Source organism: Crocodylus siamensis, chromosome 14, assembly GCF_052110815.1.
Source record: "Crocodylus siamensis isolate JL-2025a chromosome 14, ASM5211081v1, whole genome shotgun sequence".
NCBI lineage: Eukaryota > Metazoa > Chordata > Crocodylia > Crocodylidae > Crocodylus > Crocodylus siamensis.
This window is the reverse complement of record NC_143408.1, coordinates 11,946,193-11,970,148: the sequence shown is the minus strand read 5'-3', so window position 1 is coordinate 11,970,148 and position 23,956 is coordinate 11,946,193. Positions and strand designations below refer to the sequence as shown.

The window sequence follows — 23,956 nt, the reverse complement described above, 5'->3', positions numbered from 1 at the left end:
TTTCATCACAAACACCCTGGTTCACCAAAAAAACAGGCACAAGACATCATAACAACATGCACGATCTAAGCATTGGCACTTGACTGACTATGTCATCATCCATGCCTGGGATTGCAAAGATGTCCACATCACTCAAGCTATGCTAGAAGCTGATGACTGCTGCACTGATCACTCACTCATCTACTCAGTTATGTCACTCAAACTGGCTCCCAGACAATGGCTCCAGCGGAAGCAATGACAACAGAAGACCAACGTTGAAGGACTCAAGGAACAAGGTTGACCTCTTCCATCAGTACCTCAATGAAAAACTGGTGAATTTGAATCAGCAACAATGGTAGAATGGCAGCAGCATGTGAGGTGCCCTCAAGGCCACCATCATCAGCACCTGTGAAGAGACAATTGAATTCTCTATCAGAAAACATCAAAATTAGTTTGATGAGAATAACCAGGGGATCCAAGAGTTGATGAATCACAAGTGCAAGCCCTGTTGTACTTGGCAAAATGACAACTCCAAGCAAAAGAAATGACAAGCCAAGGCAGAGGTCCAAAGGCAGACATGATACGAAGAACAAATAGTAGAAAGAAGGCTAAGAAGATTTAACATCTGGCTGACATCCACGATATGTATGGCTTCTACAGTGCCACCAAACCTATCCACGGTCCTAGCACTCAGGGACCAACCCCTTAGAAATCTAAGGATGGAGGAGACATCATAAAGGAAAGGGGACCCATCAATGCCCATTGGAAGGAGCATTTTGAAGACCTTTCCAATCAAAAGCCTGCTGTTGATGAGAGTGTTCTTAACTCCGTCCCACAAAAACTAGTCAGAGATGATCTCAGAATCCCTCCAACCCTTGACACAGTGAGGAAAACCATCAAGCAGATGAAGAACAAGACTCTGGATCAGATGGAATCCTCACTGGAATCTTAAAACAGGGAGCAGAGGAGCTCACAATACAGCTTCATACTCTTATCTTAAGAATCAGGAATGATGAGGAAATCTCAACTGATTGCAGAGATGCCATGATTGTGACAATCTTCAAGAAAAGTCTGACTATGGAAACTACAGAGGGATCACCTTGATGTCCACCACAGGAAAGATCATTATGAGAACCCTTCTGAATTGTCTCCTTTCACTTACTGAAAAGCTCCTCCTGGAATCTCAGTGTGGGTTTAGGGCATAAAGAGGCACAACTGACATCTTCACAGCTCACCAGATACTGGAGAAATGTTGGGAACAATATAAGCCTCTCTACATGGCCTTCTTTGACCTAACAAAAAATGTTGACTCTGCCAGCCAAAAAGCATTATGAAGGATCCTTCTGAAATATGGATTCCGACTGAAATGTATCACCATTCTCTGCCTGCTTCATGATGGTATGAAGAGCTGGTTCTCAGTAATGGATCTATTACAGATCCCTTTGAAGTTAAAATGGGAGTTAAGCAAGGCTACATCATTGCTCCAACACTCTTCTTAATATTCCTTGCTGCAGTGTTACATCTGACCACCAACCTTCCAGCCAGAGTGGAGTTAAACTATCAAATGGATGGTAACTTGTTTAACCTCACCCAACTCAAAACCAAGACCACTCCAACCACAATCATTGAGCTCCAGTATAATGATGATGCTGTAGTATGTGCTTACTCAGAAAAAGACCTTCAAGCAATCTTCAACACCTTTACTGAGGCATACAAGAAAATGGGACTGACATTTCACACTCAAAAGACTAAGGTCCTCCACCAACAAGTTCCTAATGAATGGTCCCCAACTCTGGTAATCCAGATCTACAGTGACCCTCTGGAGAACATTGAGTATTTCCCAGACCTTGGAAGCCATGTCTTGCAGAAGGCTGACATTGACAAAGAATCCACTATGACCTCAAATGTGCAAGTGCAGCCTTTGGACACCTGAAGAAATGTGTGTTGTAAAATCATGATATCAGAGCTGAAATTAAAGTCATGGTTTATCAAGCAGTCATGATCCCCACCTTGCTATACAGAGCTGAGTCATGGACAACGTACAGGAGACATCTAAAGTTGTTGAAGTACCATCAATGCTGCCTGTGGAAAAGCCCTCAAATCCAGTGGGAAGAGAGATGCACCAACATTAGTGTCCTTCTGAAAGCAAACACCATGAGTTTTGAGGAAATGATCATCTGGCATCAACTTCACTGGGCCAGCCACGTTGTCTGGATGTCTGGCTCCAGACAAGTTTTACTCTCCCAGCTCAGACAACGTGTATGCTCAAGAGGGCAGAGAAAGCACGTCAGGGATGTCCTCAAGCCCAAATTTTAAAAGTGTAACATCAATATCAACTCATGGGAGAATATCACCCAGGACTGCCCCAAATGGAGAAAGAGTCTGCTGCACAGATCTCAGTACTTTGAAACCTTATGACAACAATAGGAGATGGAAAAATGGGAGTGGCAGAAACAACGTGTCACAGACCAAATAAAAAATCCAGCACCACTCACCCCACACGGAAACATGTCCGAGCTGCAGTAGAGTCTGTCGATCCCGGATAGGCCTTATCAACCATCTTCAGATGCACAGATAAGATAATCTTGGAAAACAATCATCCTTGACTGCACGGGATTGCTGAAGAAGAGAAGATTTGCTCACATCCAGCAGCAGAAGTTGGCAATCCTGTCAGAATATGATTAATATATATTTTAACACCATCTTTCAAAGTTATTTCTTCTGTTGGTGGCTGCCTAACTGGTGCTTTGGATAGAGTGTCTATGACTGTGAGCAATTTTCCAGGTAAATATTCAATAGTGAAAGAAGAATCACATTAGTCCATTTTAGAGAGCTATCCTGCCCCCCACCCCAAGTCTTGGCAAAGGGATAGATGACCATTGTTCTGCTGTGTGTGTGGCGAATATAGCCACAAAGTATGGGCTTGACTGTTCCAGAAGCTGAAGCCTAGGTGGAAGAAATCAGGAAATAAGAAAGGGTCAAGGGAGTGGCCCTCTAGGCTCCTGCCAGACATGGGGGGGAAATGTCACTTTACTGGAAGAGGAACCACATCAGTTCAACCCAGTTCCCCAGCATCTGTATAGATCATGCACATCAGCAGGGCTTTTATCTAATAGCTGATTCAATCAGCTGTCTTCCCCACTCCCTTCATTGTCTCTTTATAGAACATACTTATAAGGTAAGTATACACAAACCTTTTCAGATCTGGCATTCCCTAGCCTCCTAATTCCCTGGCTTTGTTATAGCTCTTTTCTGGCTACCCTTTCTCTTTTACATCCTCTCCAAAAATGCCTATCTGCCTCTGTACCCTCCTTATCTGTTACCATTTTGGTGCATACACCACTCTGGTGTAAATTTCACTGCAGCCACTTTACCCCTGAGTGATAATGTCTCCCTTTCCAGGATACCAAGATCTGTCTTATTCTTATCTTTAACTTCTCCCACGCCTTTGTTCCTTTCCCTTTGATGTCCACTGGGATTCCCAAGATCCTGATGACACCCTCTATCACCCACAGCCTGAATTTCTGTAAATTCTCCCAATTCCCCACACCCATCAACATACTTTTCATATTATTTACTGTGGTACTCAGTATGCTTCAGTACCCTTTTGCTTGATGTTGTCCTGAGTCATTAAGTTCACATAATTTATGTATAATGTACATCTAACTTCTCCTCCTCCTAGTATCTTCATGTCGCTTATCAGTTTATCATTATGAATTCTCTTCACCAATGGCTCCATCATGCGCATTAAAAGAAAGGGGGACAGTGGGCATCTATATCTATATCTTGCCCCTATATGTTTACTCAAGTAGCCAGTCACCAGTACTTAACTTCCTGCTTTACTATATAACAACTTGACTCATCTGTGACATGTTTATGTCCCAGTGGTGCTCATGACACCCCACAGCTCTAGCTATAGGGGACATCACCTCCTTTACTTGTCCACCATGCCTTTGATGATGATGCTTAGAAAGGAGGGAGGCTGCCTGAGGGTCCTAGAGAGCGACTGAAGTTGTTCCTGTGTCAGGCTTTGGCCTTCTCAGCCTCCACCCTTTTTGTTCTTCCTGGTTCATCCAGCTCTAGTCCATTGACCAAACCACACTTCAGGCTTCTCAGCTTCTGGTCTGGCTGTTAAAGGGCTTCACCTCTGACCCCTGTTGGGCTGCTGAGCCTCCCTAGGACCTTCCTTTCTGGGCGCCTGGCCCTATCTCCACCCTACTGTGGGTGCTGGGCCCTCTGGCCACCTCTGAGGACCCACGGGCCCTTATTCTGTGCCATCTGTGACAACTGACCACCCTCTAGTTACACTCATGGCTTTAAGTTCTACACAGCTTCATATACAGGCTTCCAGTTTCCCTTTAATCAGAGATACTTCCTTAGTCCTCTCTGAAATCTGGGCTCCAGTCCTCATGGCTCTTGCATAGGGTTCCATCTTCAGAGGCTCCCATAACCAAGCTGCCCTTCTGGACCAAGGCATGGCTTATACAGGGCTCTCTCCTCTACTTCCGCTCCCTGAATCATCAGGCTTTGTTGTTGCCAGTTCCTCAGCTTGGGTCCTCCAGCTTTGCCTGCACCTGGACCTGGTAGCCATCTTGCTGCCATTTTGTTGCAGGTCCCTCTTGCCAATGGGTTGAACCCAGTGTTCACCATTAGGGCACAGGCAGAGAAAGAGAGTGGTGGAGGACTAAGAGGAAGTGGAAGAAAGGGAAGGGCAAAGGAGGGGAAAGACACCAACAAGCAACACCAACATAGCATATAGGGGAGGGAAAATTGCAAGAAGGGAAAGAGGGTTGAAGGAGGGGGACATAGACCAGGGGTGCCTGGCTCCCTTCCCCTTCTAGTAATGGGGTTGGCCCCCATTACACCATCTGAACATCTTTGCAAGAAGTCCCATCCTCCACAGTACATCAAACATGAAATCATGTTCAACTTTATCATAAGCTTTTTCCAGGTATACATTCATTATTACTTGGTTTCTTTTCTTCTCTTGAACATACAGTATGTCATCTCTCTTTAATCATAGGGTCTGTGATATCCTTGTTTCAGGAACAGTACCTGTTTGTTCTTCTTATATCACATCTGCTAAACAGGCACACATATTTTTTTGGCCAAGACTTTCACAATCAATTTGTAGTCTATGTTTAAAAGGGTTATTGGATGCCAGTTGCCTAATTCATCTTCCTTTCCCTATTTGAATATCAGAATTACCACACCTTCTGCAAAATCCTCCCCTATCTCCCCACCCTCCATTATTCCCCTGCCTGCCTCTATTATATTTTTCCCAGCCATTGGCAAAATTTGTCATAGAATTCCGCCAGAAGATTGTCTCTTTCCAGCACTTTCCCTCTCTTCCAAGTTTTTAAGCACTCCTCCACCTGTTTCATACTTCTTCAATTTTTTTTTCCATCCTTTATTCCTTCCTTTGTCCCTTCAAGAATTACCTTCATTTTTAATTCCACCCACTCATCTTTTCTGAACAGCTCTTTACAAAGCTTCTCTGCTGCATGCAACACCTTTGTCCTCTCTTCTACTCTAATTCCTTGTTTCAATTCTCACTGCTTTCAGTTCCTTCCTTCTCAACTTTCACCAAAAATACCTACATCATCCATCCCCCTTTTCCCCCAAGGTGCTTTGGTCAAAAGGATTTTCTAATTTGTTTTCCTTCATTTGATTGGTTTGTTTCTTCTATTTCTTCTTTCACTTGTAGTCCTCTTATTGCTTCCTTTAATAAATCCTTCTTCCTTGACTGCTGTTCTTCCAGCTCTCCTACCCTCTTCTTTGCTTCTCTTCAGCCAATATTCCCCAAAAATTCACTTGTTCTTTCCTTGATAATTTTCCACCACTCCCAGATGCTTTTATAGTATCACTTCAGCATCCTCCATCCTTTATACAGTTTCACATATTTTTTACAGGTCTTCTCATCTCGTAATGTTTGAATATTTAACTTCCATTCCCCTTACCTTAGCTTTTTCTATATTCATAGATTTCATAGACATTAGGGCTGGAAGGAATCTTGCGAGATAATCAGGTCCATCCCCCTGCCCAAAGGGCAGGAAGTCAGTTGGGGTCAAATGATCCCAGCAAGATAGGCATCCAAGTGTTTCTTTAAAGTGTCCAGAGTAGGTGCTTGTACCACTTCTGGGGGGAGTCTATTCCAGACTCTGGGAACATGGACAGTAAATAAGTTTTCTCTTATGTCTAGGCTAAAATGTTCTTCCCAAAGTTTGTGACCATTAGACCCTGTCTTCCCTTGGGGTGCCCTAGTGAACAGACATTATCCCAGTTCCTGATGGGTGCCCCTTATATACTTACAGGCAGCCACCAAATCACCCCTGAGCCTTCACTTCTCAAAGCCAAAGAGTCCTATACCTCTCAGCCTCTCATAAGGCCTGTTCTCTTGTCTTCTAATCATGCATGTGGCTCTCCTCTGGACTTTCTCAAGCTCCTCCACATCCTTTCTAAAGTGCGGAGCCCAGAGCTGGACACAATTTTCCAGTTGCAGCCTCACGAGGGCCAAGTAAAGTAGGAGGATGACTTCGTGGGTCTTGCTTGAGATGCCTTGGTAGATGCAAGCCAGGGTGTAAGCAAAGGAGTGAATTTAATGAGATCACTTGCTTACATTACCATTGGGATTTGGTGCGTGCTAGTGTCAAGGTCCCAGCAGGTCTTTTAACTAAAGTTTCTCTCAACACAGCTGCCCTATCTCACCTCCCATGACTTGATGTACCAATAGAATGAAGAAGGTGTGCTGGCCTAAATCCTGTTGACCTTTGGTTGGCTATGATTTCTTTGCATGCCCTATTCTGTTTTTTGTGGGGTCACTGATAGACCAAGGCAATGAGCTGTCTGGCTAGAATTTGGTTCTGTATATATTATCATACAGTGAATGGCTGGCCTCCTGTACTCAGCTTCTGCTTCCTTGGAAGGAACAGCTTAATTGTCTCCAGCAGTGGGGATCCCTGTCTCAGGTTTATCCCTATTTATCCTTAAAATTATCCTTAGGTGGACTGCAGAACAATTGGTTTCTGGTTTCTCACAGATCCCCAATCCTGCAACTCTACCACTCCTGGTTAGTTGTCTTTGGGCTCTTCAGGCTTTCTGGGATTGAGGAACCAGTAACCCTCTGAGCCCTACCACAGCATCTTCTTTCTTCTGGATTCAGATAAGTAGAGGGGGCCATGGTAAGATGATCAGGCAGGGATAGGCCCAGGCAGCCACCAGATGAGCCCTCTATCCCCACTGACTCCCCAGGGCCAGGCTGGCCACTGGGTACAAGCCACAAGCAGCCTGCCTCCCCTACTCCATTCCCAGGGCAGGCCAGGTCAGGCCAAGATCTTAGCAGCACCTGTTGCTGTGGCTCCAAACCCTGCTGCCTCACCTCCTCCTGCAGTTCAGCCACTCTCCTGTGCTGCTGCCCTGTGATGTTGCCTGGGCTCAGGGGGCATGCAGCAACCAGAAGACTGGGATGTGGAGGTGGCTGTGCCCCCACCCTCCCTGCAGGGATCTTCTCTAGGGAGGTGCACCAGGGCCAGCTCCCCCCCACCAGTGCTGTGCTCTGATCATACCCCTGCTGTACACGCTAGGACAGTGTGTGAGGAGCTGTTTGCACAGACCAGGGCATGCCCAACCCACTATCTCCTGCTGTTGCTGATTGCCATGGTGCCCCAGGGACACTTGCACAACTGGCATGGGACCCTGAGCTTTGCAGGGGGCAATCCTGGGCTGCCCCACAACCTCTGCCACTTCCTAGAGGGTTACTTGTGGCTGTGCTACACATTTCTGCCCCCCAGACAAGGAGGACATTGCTGCTGGCATCAACATGTTCCTCAGCATGTGAGAGGCCCATGCCCACCTGGCTGTGGGGCATGGGCTGCTCAATAAAGTTTTGCACTGTCTCCTGCCTCCCTGTTTGCTCTGAGGAGGAGAAACACAGGGCCAGGGGAGTGCAACCAGGCCTGGTGGGGAGGTGGGGCAGAGGCAGGGGCCATGGGTTATGCCCACACTCGCACATCCGGCCTGACAGCCCCTCACAGACATAGGCATTTGAATGCCCACCCTGCGCAAACTTGCTGCACCTCTGACTTGCCACACAGCCCCATGGGCTTGCAAGTCTCCTCCCTGGGCCAGTTGGGGCCCCAGCTGGTAGGCACAGGCATGGGCAAGGACAGTATCGTTGGAACTTCCATGCTGGCTCTTCAGGCCTCCAGGTGGCTGTCCTTGTGCTGCCAGGCCTGGACAGCTGCCTGCAGCACCCAGCACAGGGACGTGGCATAGGACTGGGAGCCGTGTGATGAGGCAATACTCACAGGATCTGAAGTCTCTGGGCAGGCTTCTGGGGGTGCGCTACGGGCAACTGGAGCAGGACCCTATGGCCAGGAGCTTCCTGCAGCTGGGCCTGAGTGTGGATAGACCTGGCAGGAGCCTGCAGCACCCTACAGGCCTGGATGGTGCAGGCCTGGCAGCTGAGCAACACTGCAGTGCCAGGCAGTGGCACCAAGGTGCAGACAGGCTGGCACAGCTAATCTGTGCCCTGCCCAGGGGGACACAGGGTACTGGAGTGGCCTCAGGCTGCCTGCATGTGCCCCAGGATTCAAACTGGCTGTAGGCTTTTAAAGGCCTAAGGCCAGGGCTGCCATAGAGGCAGCCTAGCCCTGGGGCAGGAGACTTTCCCAGCCCAGAGCCCTGGGGCTAACCTCAGGAAGGTCCCCTAGTGGCAAGGCTGACCTGAGAGCCAATTTGCTCCTGACTGGTGTCTACACATGTTCTTGTGCAATACCTAATTGGAAGTAAATTTGCTACTTGCGAGGGTGCTGAAAGTGCAGAGCCATGCAGCTAGGTGTCATGCAGGAGCCTGGTCCCAGCTGGTTGACTGCCTGAGTGCAATTTATACTCGTGGTCAGTGTCTGCACATGCATTTAATCACAGTAAATTATCCTGGCATAAGAAAGTATTGTCCCCAACAGTAATATCTTACTGCTGTATTTATTAGTTTTACTGAGGCCTAATACCATCTCATATGTAGATGGTGGCTGTACTCCACAGCTAATTAGTCTACCCTACAGTTAAGTGCATGTGTAGATGTGGCCGCTTAGATTAATTTGATTTGCTTCAATGGAAGATAGAGTGATTGTGTGCAGGAGGGAAAACACCTCCACTGTCTCTGCATAAGGGTCCTATTTGTGCAGCTACTCTCCTAAAATATAATCCCTAGTTGCAATTTCAGCCAAAAGAAATTCAGCTGGACTGAACCATAAACCCAAGCATGCAACACAAGTTCCAGTAATAATACCATACATATACAAAAGCCAGGACTGTCTGTCATCACCATAATTAAGTCCACACTTAAACTATTATCAGTAGGAGCCATGGGTATTCAGGACCTTTCACAACAATGGCAGTTATTTAGGAATATAAATATGGGATTACAGCTGTCAATGTTAAGCACTCACAGTTGGATATTTTGTCCATGGCTCCTTTTATCCAAGAAGCTCTAACTTTACCGAATGAACAGTTTTCAACTAGAGCCGTGTTTGTTTGAATTGTTTTGTTTTTGATAAAATGGCTTTTTTCCCAAACATGTTTCTGTGCGAAGCATTGACATTGTTATTTTTTCATTGAAAAGCATCCCTTTTTAAAGGATACAGGTTGTAGCTGTGCTGGTCTGCTTGCAAATAAAAACATTTTTTTTGGCAACTATCTAGTTAGTCTAATAAAAGATATCACCTCTACCAAGAGTTCTTATTCCTTTTGAATTTTTAAGAACCTTTTTTTAAAAAAATGCAATGTATCAAAAACTGGATCATCAAAAAACAAAGCATGTCTATAGACCTTTTAAGGCTTTCTTTAGCATCTGACAAAGTAGGTTATTGCCTATGAAAGTTCCCACTTCTCTAAACCAGTTAGTCTCTGAAGTGCTACCCTGCCCTACCTTCTACCTGATGAGCATGAGTTAATACAGTGATTCTCCAACTGTTTTAAACTTGAGGCTCCCCTTATTAGACTCAAAGTACCCCTCGAATAATGCCAGATCTTTTGTTCTTTTTTTACTACAGAAAAATAATACAACAATTTTTCTGTTGGACAAAACTCAGAAAGACCACAAAAGATCAATGTTTTAATGCAATAGGTTCCAATTTTGAAACCTCATGATTTATCTTGTGAATCACATTTATAAACCTAACTGTGTGTGCATAGACAGATTAATGCATGGATCAACTGGGCAAGAGCCCAGGGGCCCTGGGATCCTGATCAGCAGGGAAGTGAAAGCCATGGTTTTAAACTTGGCACAATTCTGACTCCCAGCAAGGAGACAAAAATGGCGCTAAGTATAAAACCCCAGCTTTTGCATTTGCTTCCCTGGAGCCAGAGTGAGGCTCTCCCCCAATGGGGCTGGTGAGGCAGGCTGGGGCCAGGCCCACCAGGAGTGCCACACAGTGCAGCACCATGCCAGGGAGGAGATCGGGTTGGGAGCGCCATGCTGCACTGCGCCTCTGCAGGCTGGCAGTGGCACTGGGTAGCCCGCCGCGCAATTTACCTTAGCCCCCCCATAGCCATGAAAACTGCATACCTCCAGAGGCTGGGGAACACAGTGATCACCCACAGGTGGCAATGTCGGCAGTGGGGGCATGACAGCAGCGAGTAGGGACCGCCCACTGGCAGCCCTGCCTGTGTCAGCAGCAAGGGGACAGGGTGGCGAGTGGTGGGCAGTGAGCAAGGACCACCTGCAGCTGCCGGCAGCAACTGCCCACAGAAGCTGGCGGCAGCACAGCCCCCACTGTACCCCACTATGCATCACCTATGCCCATAGCCACCCCTCGCAGCACATGTGCACAGTGGCATGGACATTGCTGGGCAGTAGCTCCTTGCTGGTCAGTGCAATGGGGCTGACAGAGAGTGAAACAGGGCCATGGGCAGCTTAGGGGGGGCAGGGGAGGACGGGAAAGGGGCTGCCTCAGAGTGATGGAGAGTGGGGGGGGAGGTCCTGTGAGGGAAAGTTATGTAGGTGGGTGCGTGTGTTTCTGTCTCTCTCGTCTTGTGTGTGCACATGTGCGTGCGTCTCTGTGTACATGCATCTCTGTGTGTGCACATGTCTGTGTGTGCGTGTGAGTGCAGGTGTGCATGTGTGCTCATCTGTGTGCATATGCATGTGTCTGTGAGTCTGTGTGCGCATGTGTCTGTGTGCACGTCTGTGCATCTGTATGTGTCTGCTTCTGTGTGTGTGCCTCAGTGTATGCATGCCTGTTTCTGTGTGTCTGTGCATGTGTCTGTACATGTGTGTGTCTGTATCCATGGCAGGGAGAGTGTGTTTGTGTCTGTGTGTCCATGTGCAGAGAGTGAGTAGAGTGCGTACCCATCTGCATGTGTCTGTGTGTGCATGTGTCTGTGCATATGTGTGTCTGTCCATCTGTGCGTATGTCTGTTCATGGCAGGGAGAGCATGTTCTGTCTCTAAGTCCAAGTGCAGACAGTGAGTGAGTAGCGAGCGTGCCCACCTGCGTGTGTGTGCGCGTTTGGCTATAGTGGGGGAAGGGGGGCAAGTAGCAGAAAGAAGAGGCAGGCATGTGCCCCCCAGCCCAGCAGGGTCCACCTGCCAATCTCCCCTGCCAGCACCAGGAGGGGAAGGGGGTCCCTCCTCCCCTACAGGGGGTCTCCAATTTTGTGTTTGCCCAGGGCCCCAGTACACATTAATCCACCTCTGGGGGACATCAGGAGCCCTGACCTGAGGCTCCACTCTGTGCTACTAGATATACTCTTCATGCATGCACTCCCATGGGCTGAAACATTTATATGGAGCTGTGGGGCCCCTGGAAGGGGCTGGGTCTCTTGTGGGCATTGGTCTAGGTTTTGTACTGTGCACTTGACAACAGTCCAATGCTAGGGAACAGAAACAAAGAAAGAAACAGCTTCCCAAAGCAGGATTACACTTAATCTGGTTTAAGGTTTCAGCATCTTTTGTACTTGGCCCCACCTACCTGGGGCTGACTCCCCAGGTTGCCTGCCTGACTTGGAGATTTATTCTCAGTTTGATGAAGTTAGCCAAGCACTGAACTTCAACAAGCATTGCAGGGTTGGGGACCAGAATCCAGGTTTCAGGAATAGGGATGCAGTGAGTAGCCGGCTGGACAGCAATGCGGTCAGCTTCCAGGCATGACCAGCACTGATTGGTTCTTTATTATGACTTTGCAAATAAATTGCCCTTCTTGTCTGTTACCTCTGCACAGCCACTTCTCCTGGTCACACAGTGACATCTTCTGGATTAGGGATGTACGTTGTAGTCATATTGGTCTAAGGACATAGGCAGACAAGGTTCTTTGGGTAAATCTGATATTTTTTATCCCCCACCCCACAGCCTGTCTCTCACCCACTACCTCCTCGATTTACATCTTCACTGACCGCCTTTCTTGCATGCAGCCCAGCCCAGCCGCTGGCTTCTTTCCATCCAGGAAGAGCACACGCCAACTGCACGTGCTTCCTCAGCATGATAAGGCTATTTAAACCCAAAAGCTTGCTAAGAAGAATTTTTCCAACTATTTGAGTTGGTCTAATAAAAGATATCAGATTTACCTGAAGAACCTTATCTGCTGAATTAGGGCTTTTATTAACCTGTTTTGTAGGAAAGAATCTGTCTACTGACTTCCATGGTTTGGATCAGACCCCAGTGCCCACTGGGGAACGGCCTCCTCCCCATCCTCATTCCCGGCAGAATGTGGAACCACTTCAATATGGATTCAGAGAAAACCAGAATTGGTCTTATTCAGTGGATCCCTTTATTAGGGATGACACTGTGAAAGCACAGCACTCTAAAATCCATTACCTGCTCCAGTGATTCCCTCAGCCTCTCCTCAAAAGTCATGTGCTCCAGCCCCCTAACCATTTCCTTTGACCGCCGCTGGACTCTCTTCAATTTGCCCACTTACTTTCTGGAGTGGCAGGTGGGGGTAAAAATGGGCACAATACTCCAGATGTGGCCTCATCAGCGCTGAATAGAGGGGAATAATCACTTTCATCTATCTGCTGGCAGTACTACTAATACAACCCAGTATGCTGTTAGCTTTAATGTATGTCATAATCAACAGGCCACAGCTGGCCTTAAGACTCTGCCGACAAGAACCAAGAGGAAGTTTCTCCTGGGAGAGAGGTAGGCCAGGTGTCCGGAAAAGAAGGGCCAACGGACTTACAGGCCTGAACTCACTGAGTGGCCCTCAGGTTGGTGGGAACCAGGCTCAGTGAAGGAGCTCTGCGGAGTCTGGAGTGAGAAGCCTGTGGGGAATTTGATACCAAGGATAAGTTATTTATGTTGCATGTTTTGTTTATGCTGCCGTTTAAAGAGCTGTGCGGCGTGGGAGTGGGTGAAGGAATAGACGGAGGCCACTGAGAGCACTGAGGGAAGCTCTGTAGCTTTCTTGATTTTGCTGATGAGGACTACAGACTAAGGCAGAGTATCCTGAACTTTGTGAGGATGTAGTGAGGCCTGAGAGCCCAGAGGAGGGTGCAAAAAGGGCCAAGAGCCCAGAGGGACTGTAAGGAGGGCCCTGGACAGGTCTGCAGGATCTTTAGGGGCCGTTGCCATGCCTTGGCAGGAGAGAGAGAGGAACAGGGACCTCCTAAGACGAGGAGAGGTTCTCAATCAGCAACCTGGCTAATTAAGACCTTCCTACACTAATAACTTGTAACATCAAGTTATTATTCCTGCACTAATAACTTGTAACATCAAGTTAGGGTAAGGGAGCCAAGAGACTATACCACATAGCCAGAGGGGAAAGCAGCCTAAGAAAGGTTCACAGGGGGTGGGTGTTGACAGATTGCCTGAGGGGTCCCTCAGGCTTGCTACATTTTAGCATGACTGTGTATTTAGGAAACTGATGTCAATCAAACTGTATGCAAGGGTGGAATGGAATATGCTTTGTAGGGGAATGCTTGCAGTGAGCCCTGGGAGAAAATTCATATGTTCCATACATTTCATGTGCTCCAGAATGACCGAGCTAGGAAGAGGCGCCTTTCGTACAACCTTGTCTTGTTCCTAACATCCTCCCTGCATTTGATCCTTAGCTTGACACAGCAGCTGCACCATCATCTAGTATGAGGGAATTCCTGGGACAAAGTACGAACAGGATCAGCAGCAAAGGTACTGGAGCTGCACTCTGGAATTGAGTTTTTCTGTGGGAGCGAGAAGTCCTCAAGATAGGAATTCTATGAGAAAAATGGAGAAACTGCCCCAGCCTGGACAGGTGAGCTGCTGCTTTTTATGATCTTCCTAGAAAGATCCTAGAAAAGTGAAGAGCAAAATGACTAATGGTTTGGACATAACATTTGTGGTGTTCCACGTGCCTGGAAAGATGTTGGTAGCCAACGAAGAATTTCAAACGAGGATGTTCAACCTCAACATTGACCCCAGGTGCATTTCACTGTGTAAAACATTTCACTGTGAAGCACTTTATAGTATGTTTGTACCTTCCAAAACAATAGGCTAGAGATGTGTTTGGTCTGCAAGCCTTCTACTTTGTTTCACTTCCCACACCAGCTGCTCTGAGGAGGCATCTCCGTAACCTCTGTAACTCATGAGGCACTCCAGTGCTCCAGGGTCACCTATTTAGGTGAGAAGACATGCTTCACCTTCAGTGTTTTGGGTGTGGAGCAGTCACAAGGACCCTTGAAGCAAGTCATCAACAGTCTGTGCCCACAATGTCTGTACTAGCATTCTTGGCTATATGTGTGAAGAGGATTTCTTTGCCATCCAAGGCAATGACAACTTTCAGTACTTTCTGAGGATGAGCCATCATGACCAGGCTGCATAGAAGCAGATTTCCTTTAATAGGACTACTTGGGATAAAACTGCAACTGGCACCAGGTCTTGTGCCAAGGCCAAAATATTGAAGGCAGACTATAAGTGAGCCTGTGACTCCAGTTGTTTTGGATCATTGGAGGGTGACTTGCCACTATTATAAGGAGTTGTCATGGATGTGGACTGGCCCTGCTTGGTCACTGTATAAGACTGGCATTGTCAAAGTCAGATGCTTACACTTTGAGAAGTGATCTTCTGTTCACCAGTTATTAGGTCCTGACAGTTTGACATAGTACGTAATCGCTAAGGGTGCGCACTCCTCATCTCTCCCGACACATCTTGTTGTATACACTAAAAAGAGGGAGGATTCTTGATCTTAAACGCCATTAACCCTTAGTCACACATTGTTCCTCAGGGCTCTGCCTCCCTTTCACCCCATCCTTGTGCCAACCTGATGTTACAGGTCTTGCTCAGGTCTCCTATCTTTGGAAACACGCAGTATTCTCATCCTCACAACTGGTTTGTCTTATGGCACAGTCAATAGACCACTTTTAGCTTAGTCCTTGGGGCTTAAATAATTGACACCCAGTTGGTAGGGCTGTACAAAACATCTGTGTTTCAATTCAGTTTTGGATTTGGCCGTTTTAGAGGACAGTGATTCATTTCGGTCTTTCGGATCACTGTCCTGTTTCATTTTGCCCGAATCTGTTTTGAACGGGCTGCAAGCTTTGCACAGCCTTACTGCCCAGCTGGGTAAGGTTACAGGGCGAGGGGCTGCATGGCCCCAACGCGGAGCAGAACGGAGCTGTGGGTGGCTTGTCCACGGGAGGGGAAGGGCCTCTGCCCTCTGTGCAAGCAGGGAGACCCTTGCACAGATCTCTGATCCCTGTCACACTGGGTCACAGGGCAGGGAAGCAGTGCAAAGCGGTGAGCAAGCCTGCTGGTCCCTGCTGCATGACTTGGCTCCACAGGCAGCAGAGATGCGTGCCAGGTGTCTCCTCAACACCCATCCAGGCTGGGACAGAGGATCCAGGCTGGCTGAGTCCAGGCAGGGGTCTCCTCATCACCCATCCAGGCAGTTTATGGAGATCATAAAAAGCAGCAGATCACCTGTCCTGGCTGAGGCAGTTTCTCCATTTTTCTCATAGAATTCTTATCTTTAAGGACCTGATAACTAGTGGCCCCATGCTGCCCTGGCGATGTGGAGCTGTGCAGGGTAGGCAGCAGCAGCGAGAAGACCCTGGCACGGATCTCTGCTCCCTGCACAGCCAGGTCTCAGGGCAGGACAGTGCTGGTCCCTGCCACGTGACCAGGCTCCACAGGAACCAGAGATCTGCACCGGGGTCTCCTTGCTGCCACTGCCTGCCCCATGTAGCCCCAGATCTCTGCTCCCTATGGAGCCAGGTTGTGCAGCAGGAACCAGCACTGCCCTGCTGCATGACCTGGCTCTACAGGGAGCAGCGATCCACACTGGGATCTCCTTGCCACTGCTGCCCGCCTCATACAGCCCCGTGTCACCAAGGCAGTGCAGGCCAAGCAGCAGAGGCAAAGAGACCCCCAGCATGGATCTCTGCTCCTTGTGGAGCCGAGTCGTGTGGCAGGGCAGCAGCATACAGATGTTTCCTTGCAAGCCCGGCTCCGAAACTCTGAGATTTTCCAAAACATTTCCAAAATTATTCTGAAATGTTTCAGATGCCTCGTTTCATTTTGGAGATGTTTCTGAGCCTTTCATTTTGATTCAGATTCGGTGTTTCAGGCACTGACATGGCCCAAAACACCTCTGAAATGAAATGGCTGCCAAAATTTTGCACAGCCCTACCAGCTGGGTTCTGTTCTTTAGCTATTTCTGTTGCACTTTTACTTTTAGAAAGAAAAAAAAACCAAAGTCCAAAGGGGCACCCTTATCTAGGGGCCCCAGGGGAATATCTCCCTTCTGTCACAACTGACTCACTGTTTGATGTCTTCTCTCTTCCAGCAAGGCAGTGAGGACCTCTCAGCACTCTGGTTGCTGGCTGTCAGGCCACCATCCCCAGGCTGCTTGATGCAGGTAAGTGTTGAGACTCCTCTGAGTCTCTGTTGGGAGAAGCAGTCATCACTTCTCTCCTTTCACCCCTGCTGGGGCACACTCAAACAGGAGCCAGCTTCCCAGTCACCACACTCCTTTCTCCTTAATTCCCCATCCCCAGCTAGGACGGGGCACATCTTTATGATGTGATCAGCTGCATGCTGGAGCCAGCACGAACTGATAAAGCAGGCAGCTGTGCGGCTGCAGGGTTGGGGATTCCCCAGCACTTCCTCCAGTAAGTGGCTGCACTTGGGTAAGGCACACTCCTCCTTTCCTCACATCCCAGGGGAGCAGGGGTGTTCTTGGGGACTTCGGGACCACCTTGAGAGTTAATAGAAAGTGTCCCACTATCACAGTCACCAGGCAGGATGGGCACAAGGAGCCCCCAGATCCTGTGCTAGCAATGGAAGAGAAACAAGCCCAGGAGCATCAGGATGACTTGGAAAAGTCCCCCTCTCATGTCTGGGATTGCTGAGTAGGAGGTTTACCAGCCATCTGGGTGTAACAGTTTGGAGTCACTGATATCAAGTACCTCGAGCCAGCCTACCTGACCATTCCTTTGACTGAACACAAAACTGTCCCATTGGTATTACTCCTGACTGTCCTTTCAGATTCCCAGCTGACTATCCCAACTTTTCTGACTGTATCTCACCTCCTGAAAAGCACCCCCCACTCCAGTGTCATGGAAAGCCACCCACCTAGCCAGCTGGTGAGTTGCTGTGCTCCACCATAAGCAGAGCATCCCTGTTAAGAGTACTCTAGGAATACATAGCTTTTGAACAGTGGAAAGCTGGGGAAGCCATTAGTCTGTGCCACTCAGAAGTGGGGTTCTCTTAAGAGAGGCAGCCTGGGGGGACATACAGGCATAGGGGAAGCTCTATCCCATGACTTTGGGAATGGGTGCCAACAGACAATTTTAGGATCCTCTGTATTGGGGGTTGGAGCCTGTCCAGTGGTTTGTTGCCAGGGGAGCTAAAGAAGGACTTGTTCAGACCTTCCAACAAATCTTTGAGGCTAAGTGAAGTGATTAAGACCTTTTTTTGGTAGTGGGACAATGGAAAACTCCCTGGAAAGTCCTCCTGCCCATTCCAGGCTGTTGTTTGAAGACTTCGCTGAAAGTTGTCAGGAATTCATTAATGGGCAGTTTTGCTCCTTGCAGAGGTTATTATTGACTCTTCCCTGGTGGTGAGCAAGTCAGGGTTCTTTTCCCCCTCACCATTGTCCCTCAGAGGGCATGTCCAGATGAGTGCAGTCATGCAATATGTGGTGCTGCAAACACATACCACATAGTCCAGTGTTCTCTGCATTGCAAGGGCACACTGCCCAAGTGTGCACTGTGCGAGGTATTTTTCCTTGGGTTTTTTGACCTCTGGATCTCCAGTGTTCAAAAAAATGTTACAGGAAAAAAGCGGAGCAACGTACACTCGGCCAGTGTGTACTGCTGAAAAGCAGAGCTGAGCCACCCGGAGCCATGTTCTGCTGCCAGGCAGGCTCAGTGCAGCAGAATCACCATGGCTGCAGCCCTTCAAGGCCCCAAGACTCCAGATAAGGCTGCTGTGGCCATCCCAGTGCTGGCTCCGACCTCCCTAACCCCGCCCTGGACAACTTGGGTAACACAAATCACGGATAAACCTATCCTAGAGTGGGATAACTTTAAGATAACTAAAGGGTGCTTAAAATGAGTGTTTGTGTTTTAATGTCTGGACAATCAAGTGTTAAGAGCACTTTTTGCAGCCTAAAAGTACTGTGAAACAAGGCCTAAGGTCAAACTAAACTAGTTTAACTCGTGTAGCTTTACCTCTGATTCTTTCATGAGTAATTCTCCACAGATTTAAACATTTATGGATAGACAATAAAAAATAAGTCTTAAAATGACTGTCCATTAAGTCCATAAAAAAAATCCAGCCATCCATATAAACACTAAGCAACCAAAATTAATTGAAGATTCCTTCTCAGAGGCAAGTGTTGAAGGATAGAGTAGAGCCTTACCACCTGATGTCTAAGCAGGAGCTAGAGGAAGCATTTTCTCAGGGCTTTGTAACCCATGGACCCTCCCCTGCAAGCCATGTGCTGCTGCTATGTCTCTGCCTTTAACACTGCCACAGGTAGACCAACAGCAGTCCTTCTTTGGGTGCCTTTACCAAGATACGGGTCACAGGGCCAGTGAGGGTAAGGTCTAGCGGGGGCAGCACCGTGTGAGATACACTTGGGACATCAGAGTTTGAGGGTGAATGGAGGACCCTGTTGGGAGAAGCACGGTGTAAAACCATTACCGCAGTCAAGCAAGGTTGCCAACCCAATTTTTTTTCTTTTACAGATAATCTGCACACATTTTACTGACAACCAAATATTTGACTGCTATTGATGTTAACTCCGTAAATTTGAACCCAACCTTTGTCCAGACCCTGGAGGAATAGTTATATTAACATTATATAAACCAAGCTATCAGTAAGAAATAATCTGGTTGTGTGGCGGAGCACCAGTTGCTACAGAGTGTAGGCTGCAACAGGCTGGAGGAGTGCCTGTATGGAAGTCAGCCTAGAGACAGTCTTCAGAGTCAGTTTTAGAGGGGAGGTGTGTGGTGGAGCACCAGTCAGGTGATCACCACTTCAGGGCTATCACAGGCTCTGGGGGGAGCCTGTTTTTGGGAGCAGCAGGGAAAAGTCTTGCTGCTAAACATTGTGTGGAAGAAATCGAACTTTGCATTGTGTTTTGGTATTAGAATTAACAGACTTAGTCTGAGTTTACTGGAACTCATACCATACGATCGTAGGGAGGAGATCTAACAGAACTCCTCCCTTCTATAAGTTAACACACCTTTTTATACCTAAAATTGTTTAAACAAAACATCCTTGAAAAGCAAGTCGGGGTAAAACATAACAGTTGCTTCCTCATCAGCACGTTTTGTTTTGAAAACTTTTATCACCTTTTTGTTTTTGTTTTTTAGGAAAGGAAGAACATTTGTTCCAAAAGAACTGTGCATGGAGTCATAATAAGCAGAAGAGGGGTTTTTTTTCTTATCTTAAAACATTTTAAAATATGAAGCAGGACCATTATTTTTTTTTCTTCACTCTCTTTTCTTATTCAAGTTAGAGGCCTGGATAAATCTACTTCAACAATTGTAAAGGGGAAGGTGGGTGTCAGAGTACCTTAGGTGCTCTGCCACTTTAAGACCTGGATCAGGCAGCTGGCAGGTGTGGGCCAGCCCTGACAAGCGGCCATTTTAAGTCCCAGGCCAGCAGGGCTGGAGGCAGCAATTTGCTGCCAGGCACTGAGGAAGCTATGTCGCCCAGAGGAGCCGCTGGCCTGAGAACAGCTCAGAGGTAAGGGTGAGGCAAGGGGGAAGGAGGAGGCCTCATTTGTCCTTGGCATGTCCTAAAACTGCAGCCTCCCTGATTGGGAGACGTGGTGTTCCTGCAGGGGCCAGCATAATGCCAGGACTGAGAACCTCATGTTGGGGCACCTAAAGGCATGCCCCCACCCCGCAATGGGTTACATGGATAACACTGGAGGGAGTAGTGGGGCCAGGGTCATCCATATGAGACACCTGAGTCCAGTGGGGTACAAGGCTCCAAAGGGGAGTAGTGGAGACTAGCTAAGCTTTGAGACGCGCCTGAGCCTGAAGGGGGGAAGACTCCATGAGATGGTGCAGAGGGGCACCTAAAGGCCTGCATGGGAGTGGCAGTTGTGAAGCTCTGCGAGTGAGGGGCATGAGTTGGGGCCCTATGGCCAGGGGCTTGAGTTGAGGCCCTGCTAGCATGGGGGCCTGAGTTAGGTCCAGGTAAGCCTTCAGGCCCCTCAGCCCACACGTGGACCAGAGGCCAGTTGGAGGGTGGCAGAGGAGGAAAACAGGGGACAAGCCATCAGCCCCTTTATGGAGAGCATCTGGGGGAGTTACCTGGCTATGAGACCAGGGGCAGAATCAACAGAGTATTTTGTGAACCACCCAGCACTCATTCAGATGAGGGTAGCAGGAGATGCCCAAAAGGCTGCACGCTTGCTGGCTGGGGAGTGAAGAGAGTCAAGCCTGAGGAGTCTTCAGGATAGGGCAGGGTCAGTGTGGTCCCTGGGAGAGAAAAGGCAGCATGAGTCAAGCCCAGGAAGGGCAGTATGAAAGAGACTGGGTGAGAGCCAATGGAGCGTGAGAGGGAGCGTGGCCCTTAGCCGGGCAGAAAGCGAGAGGCTCAATATTGTGACAAGTTGAGCCCAGCCTCAGGCCAGAGCTTAGCACAACTGTTAGCAACTTCTGCGAGGCATAGGACATGTGTAGGGATGGTTGGAGCATGTAATTTTGGCCCTTGTCAACAGGGCAGTCAAAGGGCAGTCTCCTGCCTAATTAACAATTCAATTATTTGCAATCAAGGCATGGCAGGAAAGCAGATGGATGGCTTTGCCCGAAGACAGGTGTCACAGGTTGCCAGTAAAATGTTTGAGAGTTATCAGTAAACAATTTGCCTTGGGTTGGCAACCCTACTTCTCTGTAAGGTGACTGATCAATTTTCCTTATTTTTGCACTGCAGTAACCAATCCCATTGTGCAGGGAAGCACCCATGAGCCCGAATTACCCTGATACCTGGGGAGTTGTATGAGGCTCAGGCTCATTTTCCTTCAGTTCTCATGCTTTCCTCTGAGCAATACCAAATGGAACACATATTACATCCCACTGACTAAGTACTACAACAGAGTGGGGGTTATGCATGTGTCAGCCTATGAATCACATTTCTGTTCTCTGAATGCCTGATGTATTTCATTCTTTATTGGTCTCTGGAGTACTTTCAGGAACAGAGCTCTGACACCGCAAGGAGAAACTGTCAAAAAAGCTGCAACAGAGCCATAAAGGGCCCACAGCTTTGAATGACTCTCCCCAGAGGAACAAGCTACCAGGAAGACTACTGACTCAAAGAACAGAGACAGAACAGATGTCAAAGACAGTTTTATAAAGAGAAATTCTCTGCAAGTAATGGGAGCCATTTCATCACCAGAAACACAGGACACGGATGGGAAAAAAAGGACTTCACCTTCCCTAAAGAACTCGGAACAAAGCCAAACCTCCAATGGGCGGTGAGGAGACAGAGGAGGTCCCCACTCACTGCTGTCCCACCCCCCCCCCACCAGCACCACTGCTACCGCCTGTGGGCAGTCACCATGCCACCCCAGCCCCTGGGGGCAAGCGTTGTTCATGCTGTGACGGCATTCTTTAGTGTTTAGCAACATACGTGTAGACACTGACAAAGCTGGCAAGGGCCTGAGAGTGCTTCAGCATGGGGGCTGTCTTCTGTCTAGCACTTAACTGGAGCATCCTCATGCCCCAGCCAGCCCCTCTGCAGCATGTTGACCTGGGTCAGAGCAGCCACAGGCTGGCAGGCTGACTCCCTGGTCTCCCTGAGAGCCAGGGCTGCTCTGCCGTAGCAAAATGTGCTGTGATTCTGGGCAAACGTATAAACAAAGCACCCAGGAGCAATGAAGTCTAGTGTGATGTTCACCAGTGTTTATTGCATCACATTAATTTCATATACAGGTTCAGCCGCTGGGAGCCAGGTTTTGCCACAGCTCCGAGTGATACTGTTAGCAGACTTTGACGACCTCCCAGAAGTCTCCTGTTTCTCTGGAGAATATGTGAACCACTGAGCTTCAGGAAATTCTGGGATGTTTTCTGCTGAAATTGTTCCATTTTTTAAAATAAATATTCACTGAAATAAATACTTGAACCCATACATGCTGTGTTCCAGGTAAGGACCTTAATAACTGGGCCATAGAGTAATTTTCACCCACCCACACACTCACTTTCTCTTTGGTTCAGTGAATATTTAATGAATATAACTATTCTTTAAATTAGGCAGAGAGTACTTTTGAATCCTAGTGTTGCACAGCCTGGGTGCAAGTGCTAAACACAGGACTATCAGGCACATGGGATAGCAGTAACATCATCATCTCCTCAGTTTTTAAATCTAACTTTTTGCTTTTATTAAGAATATCCCAGAACGAAAGTTAGTTTCAGGTCTAGTGGAATATTTACTTCAATCTGAAATTAATTCCATTTACTCCAAATACTCCAAAAAGTCTCAAATCTCTAACCTGGACAAAATGTTTTTGATTTTTCAGTTTGATCATCAAACCAAAAATCTCACGTGAAATTAAAGAAGTAATACATTTTAATGGCTAAACAGAAGCACTTATGCAGTTCATAATTTACCAGAATTTGCGCCATGCACTGTTATTAAGGGAGTTTTAGGGAAGGATTTGAGCCACATGAATCAGAGCAACATCTTCAGCAACATTAGCAAAGATAAGGATAATGAAGATTGTACCCCTTAATGCTTCAGGGCATAAACTGATCAGCATTTAAACTGAAGAAATTTCCCCCATGTACAATAAACTAGAGCACATTTATAAAGGTTTCTACTACATCTGGTACTGGTCAGTCTCAGAAGGCGTGTCTACACAAGATGCTTAACTGCACAGAACTGTAGTTTACTGTGTAGTAAAGGCATGCATTTACACTTGTGCAGGCTTACTGTGCTGTAAAAAGGCTTAATCACAAGGAAATTTGCTACCTGTGATTAGTAACTGCATAGTAATGCATATGTAGACGTGACCTAGGAGCAAGTATGCATAGTAATGCATATGTAGACGTGACACTAGGGGACAGGCCTCAGGCTAGCCACAGGACTCTGGGCTGGGAGCCTCTCCTGCCCCAGGGCTGGGCTGTCTCTATGGCAGCCCCTGTCTCAGGTTTTAAAAGCCTGTGGGCATTTAGAGCCCTGGGGCCACTCCAGGCCAGGCCCCTGTGTTCCCCTGAGCTGGCCACAGCTGCCCTAGCCTGCCTTCACTCCGGCACTGCTGCCTGGCACTGCACCTTCAGGCTGCTGCAGGCTCCAGCCTGGCCTGCCAGCCCCTGCTTCAGCAGCCTGCCCTTATCTTGCAGCTGCTGTGGGGCATTTCCTCTACCACATGTCTGCCAGTCCTGTGCTGGGTCCCTGTGCTGGGTGCTGCAGGCAGCTTCTCAGGGCCAGAAGCACAGAGGCGGCCATGCAGAGGCCCAGAGAGAAGGTGTAGGACCCACAATGGCAACCTCCTCATCCATAGCTGTGCCCACACCTGTGCCCACCACCTGGGGCCCCAACTGGTCTA

The 23,956-nt window shown here is 48.0% G+C and overlaps 1 protein-coding gene and 1 long non-coding RNA gene across 4 annotated transcripts in view; one reads left to right on the top strand and one right to left on the bottom strand.

Moving 5' to 3' along the window:
- Positions 1-2,526: 2,526 nt before the first annotated feature.
- The window catches only part of NDUFA11 (NADH:ubiquinone oxidoreductase subunit A11), a 73,518-nt gene continuing 52,088 nt past the window's right edge, over positions 2,527-23,956 (bottom strand). The window contains exon 5 of the mRNA XM_090027802.1: positions 2,527-2,646. Coding sequence (XP_089883928.1) covers positions 2,542-2,646 — 105 coding nt within the window. The 3' untranslated portion in view covers positions 2,527-2,541. The remainder of the gene's footprint in view (positions 2,647-23,956) is intronic.
- On the top strand, positions 10,973-23,441 carry LOC149853373 (uncharacterized). 3 transcript variants are annotated; one of them, XR_016439188.1, is made up of 5 exons: positions 10,973-14,206; positions 16,736-16,807; positions 17,437-17,534; positions 19,773-20,148; positions 21,596-23,441. It is a non-coding gene; the product is annotated as an uncharacterized LOC149853373 (long non-coding RNA). The 3 variants fall into 3 exon arrangements; XR_016439186.1 differs by lacking the exon at positions 19,773-20,148; XR_016439187.1 differs by having other exon boundaries at positions 17,437-20,148.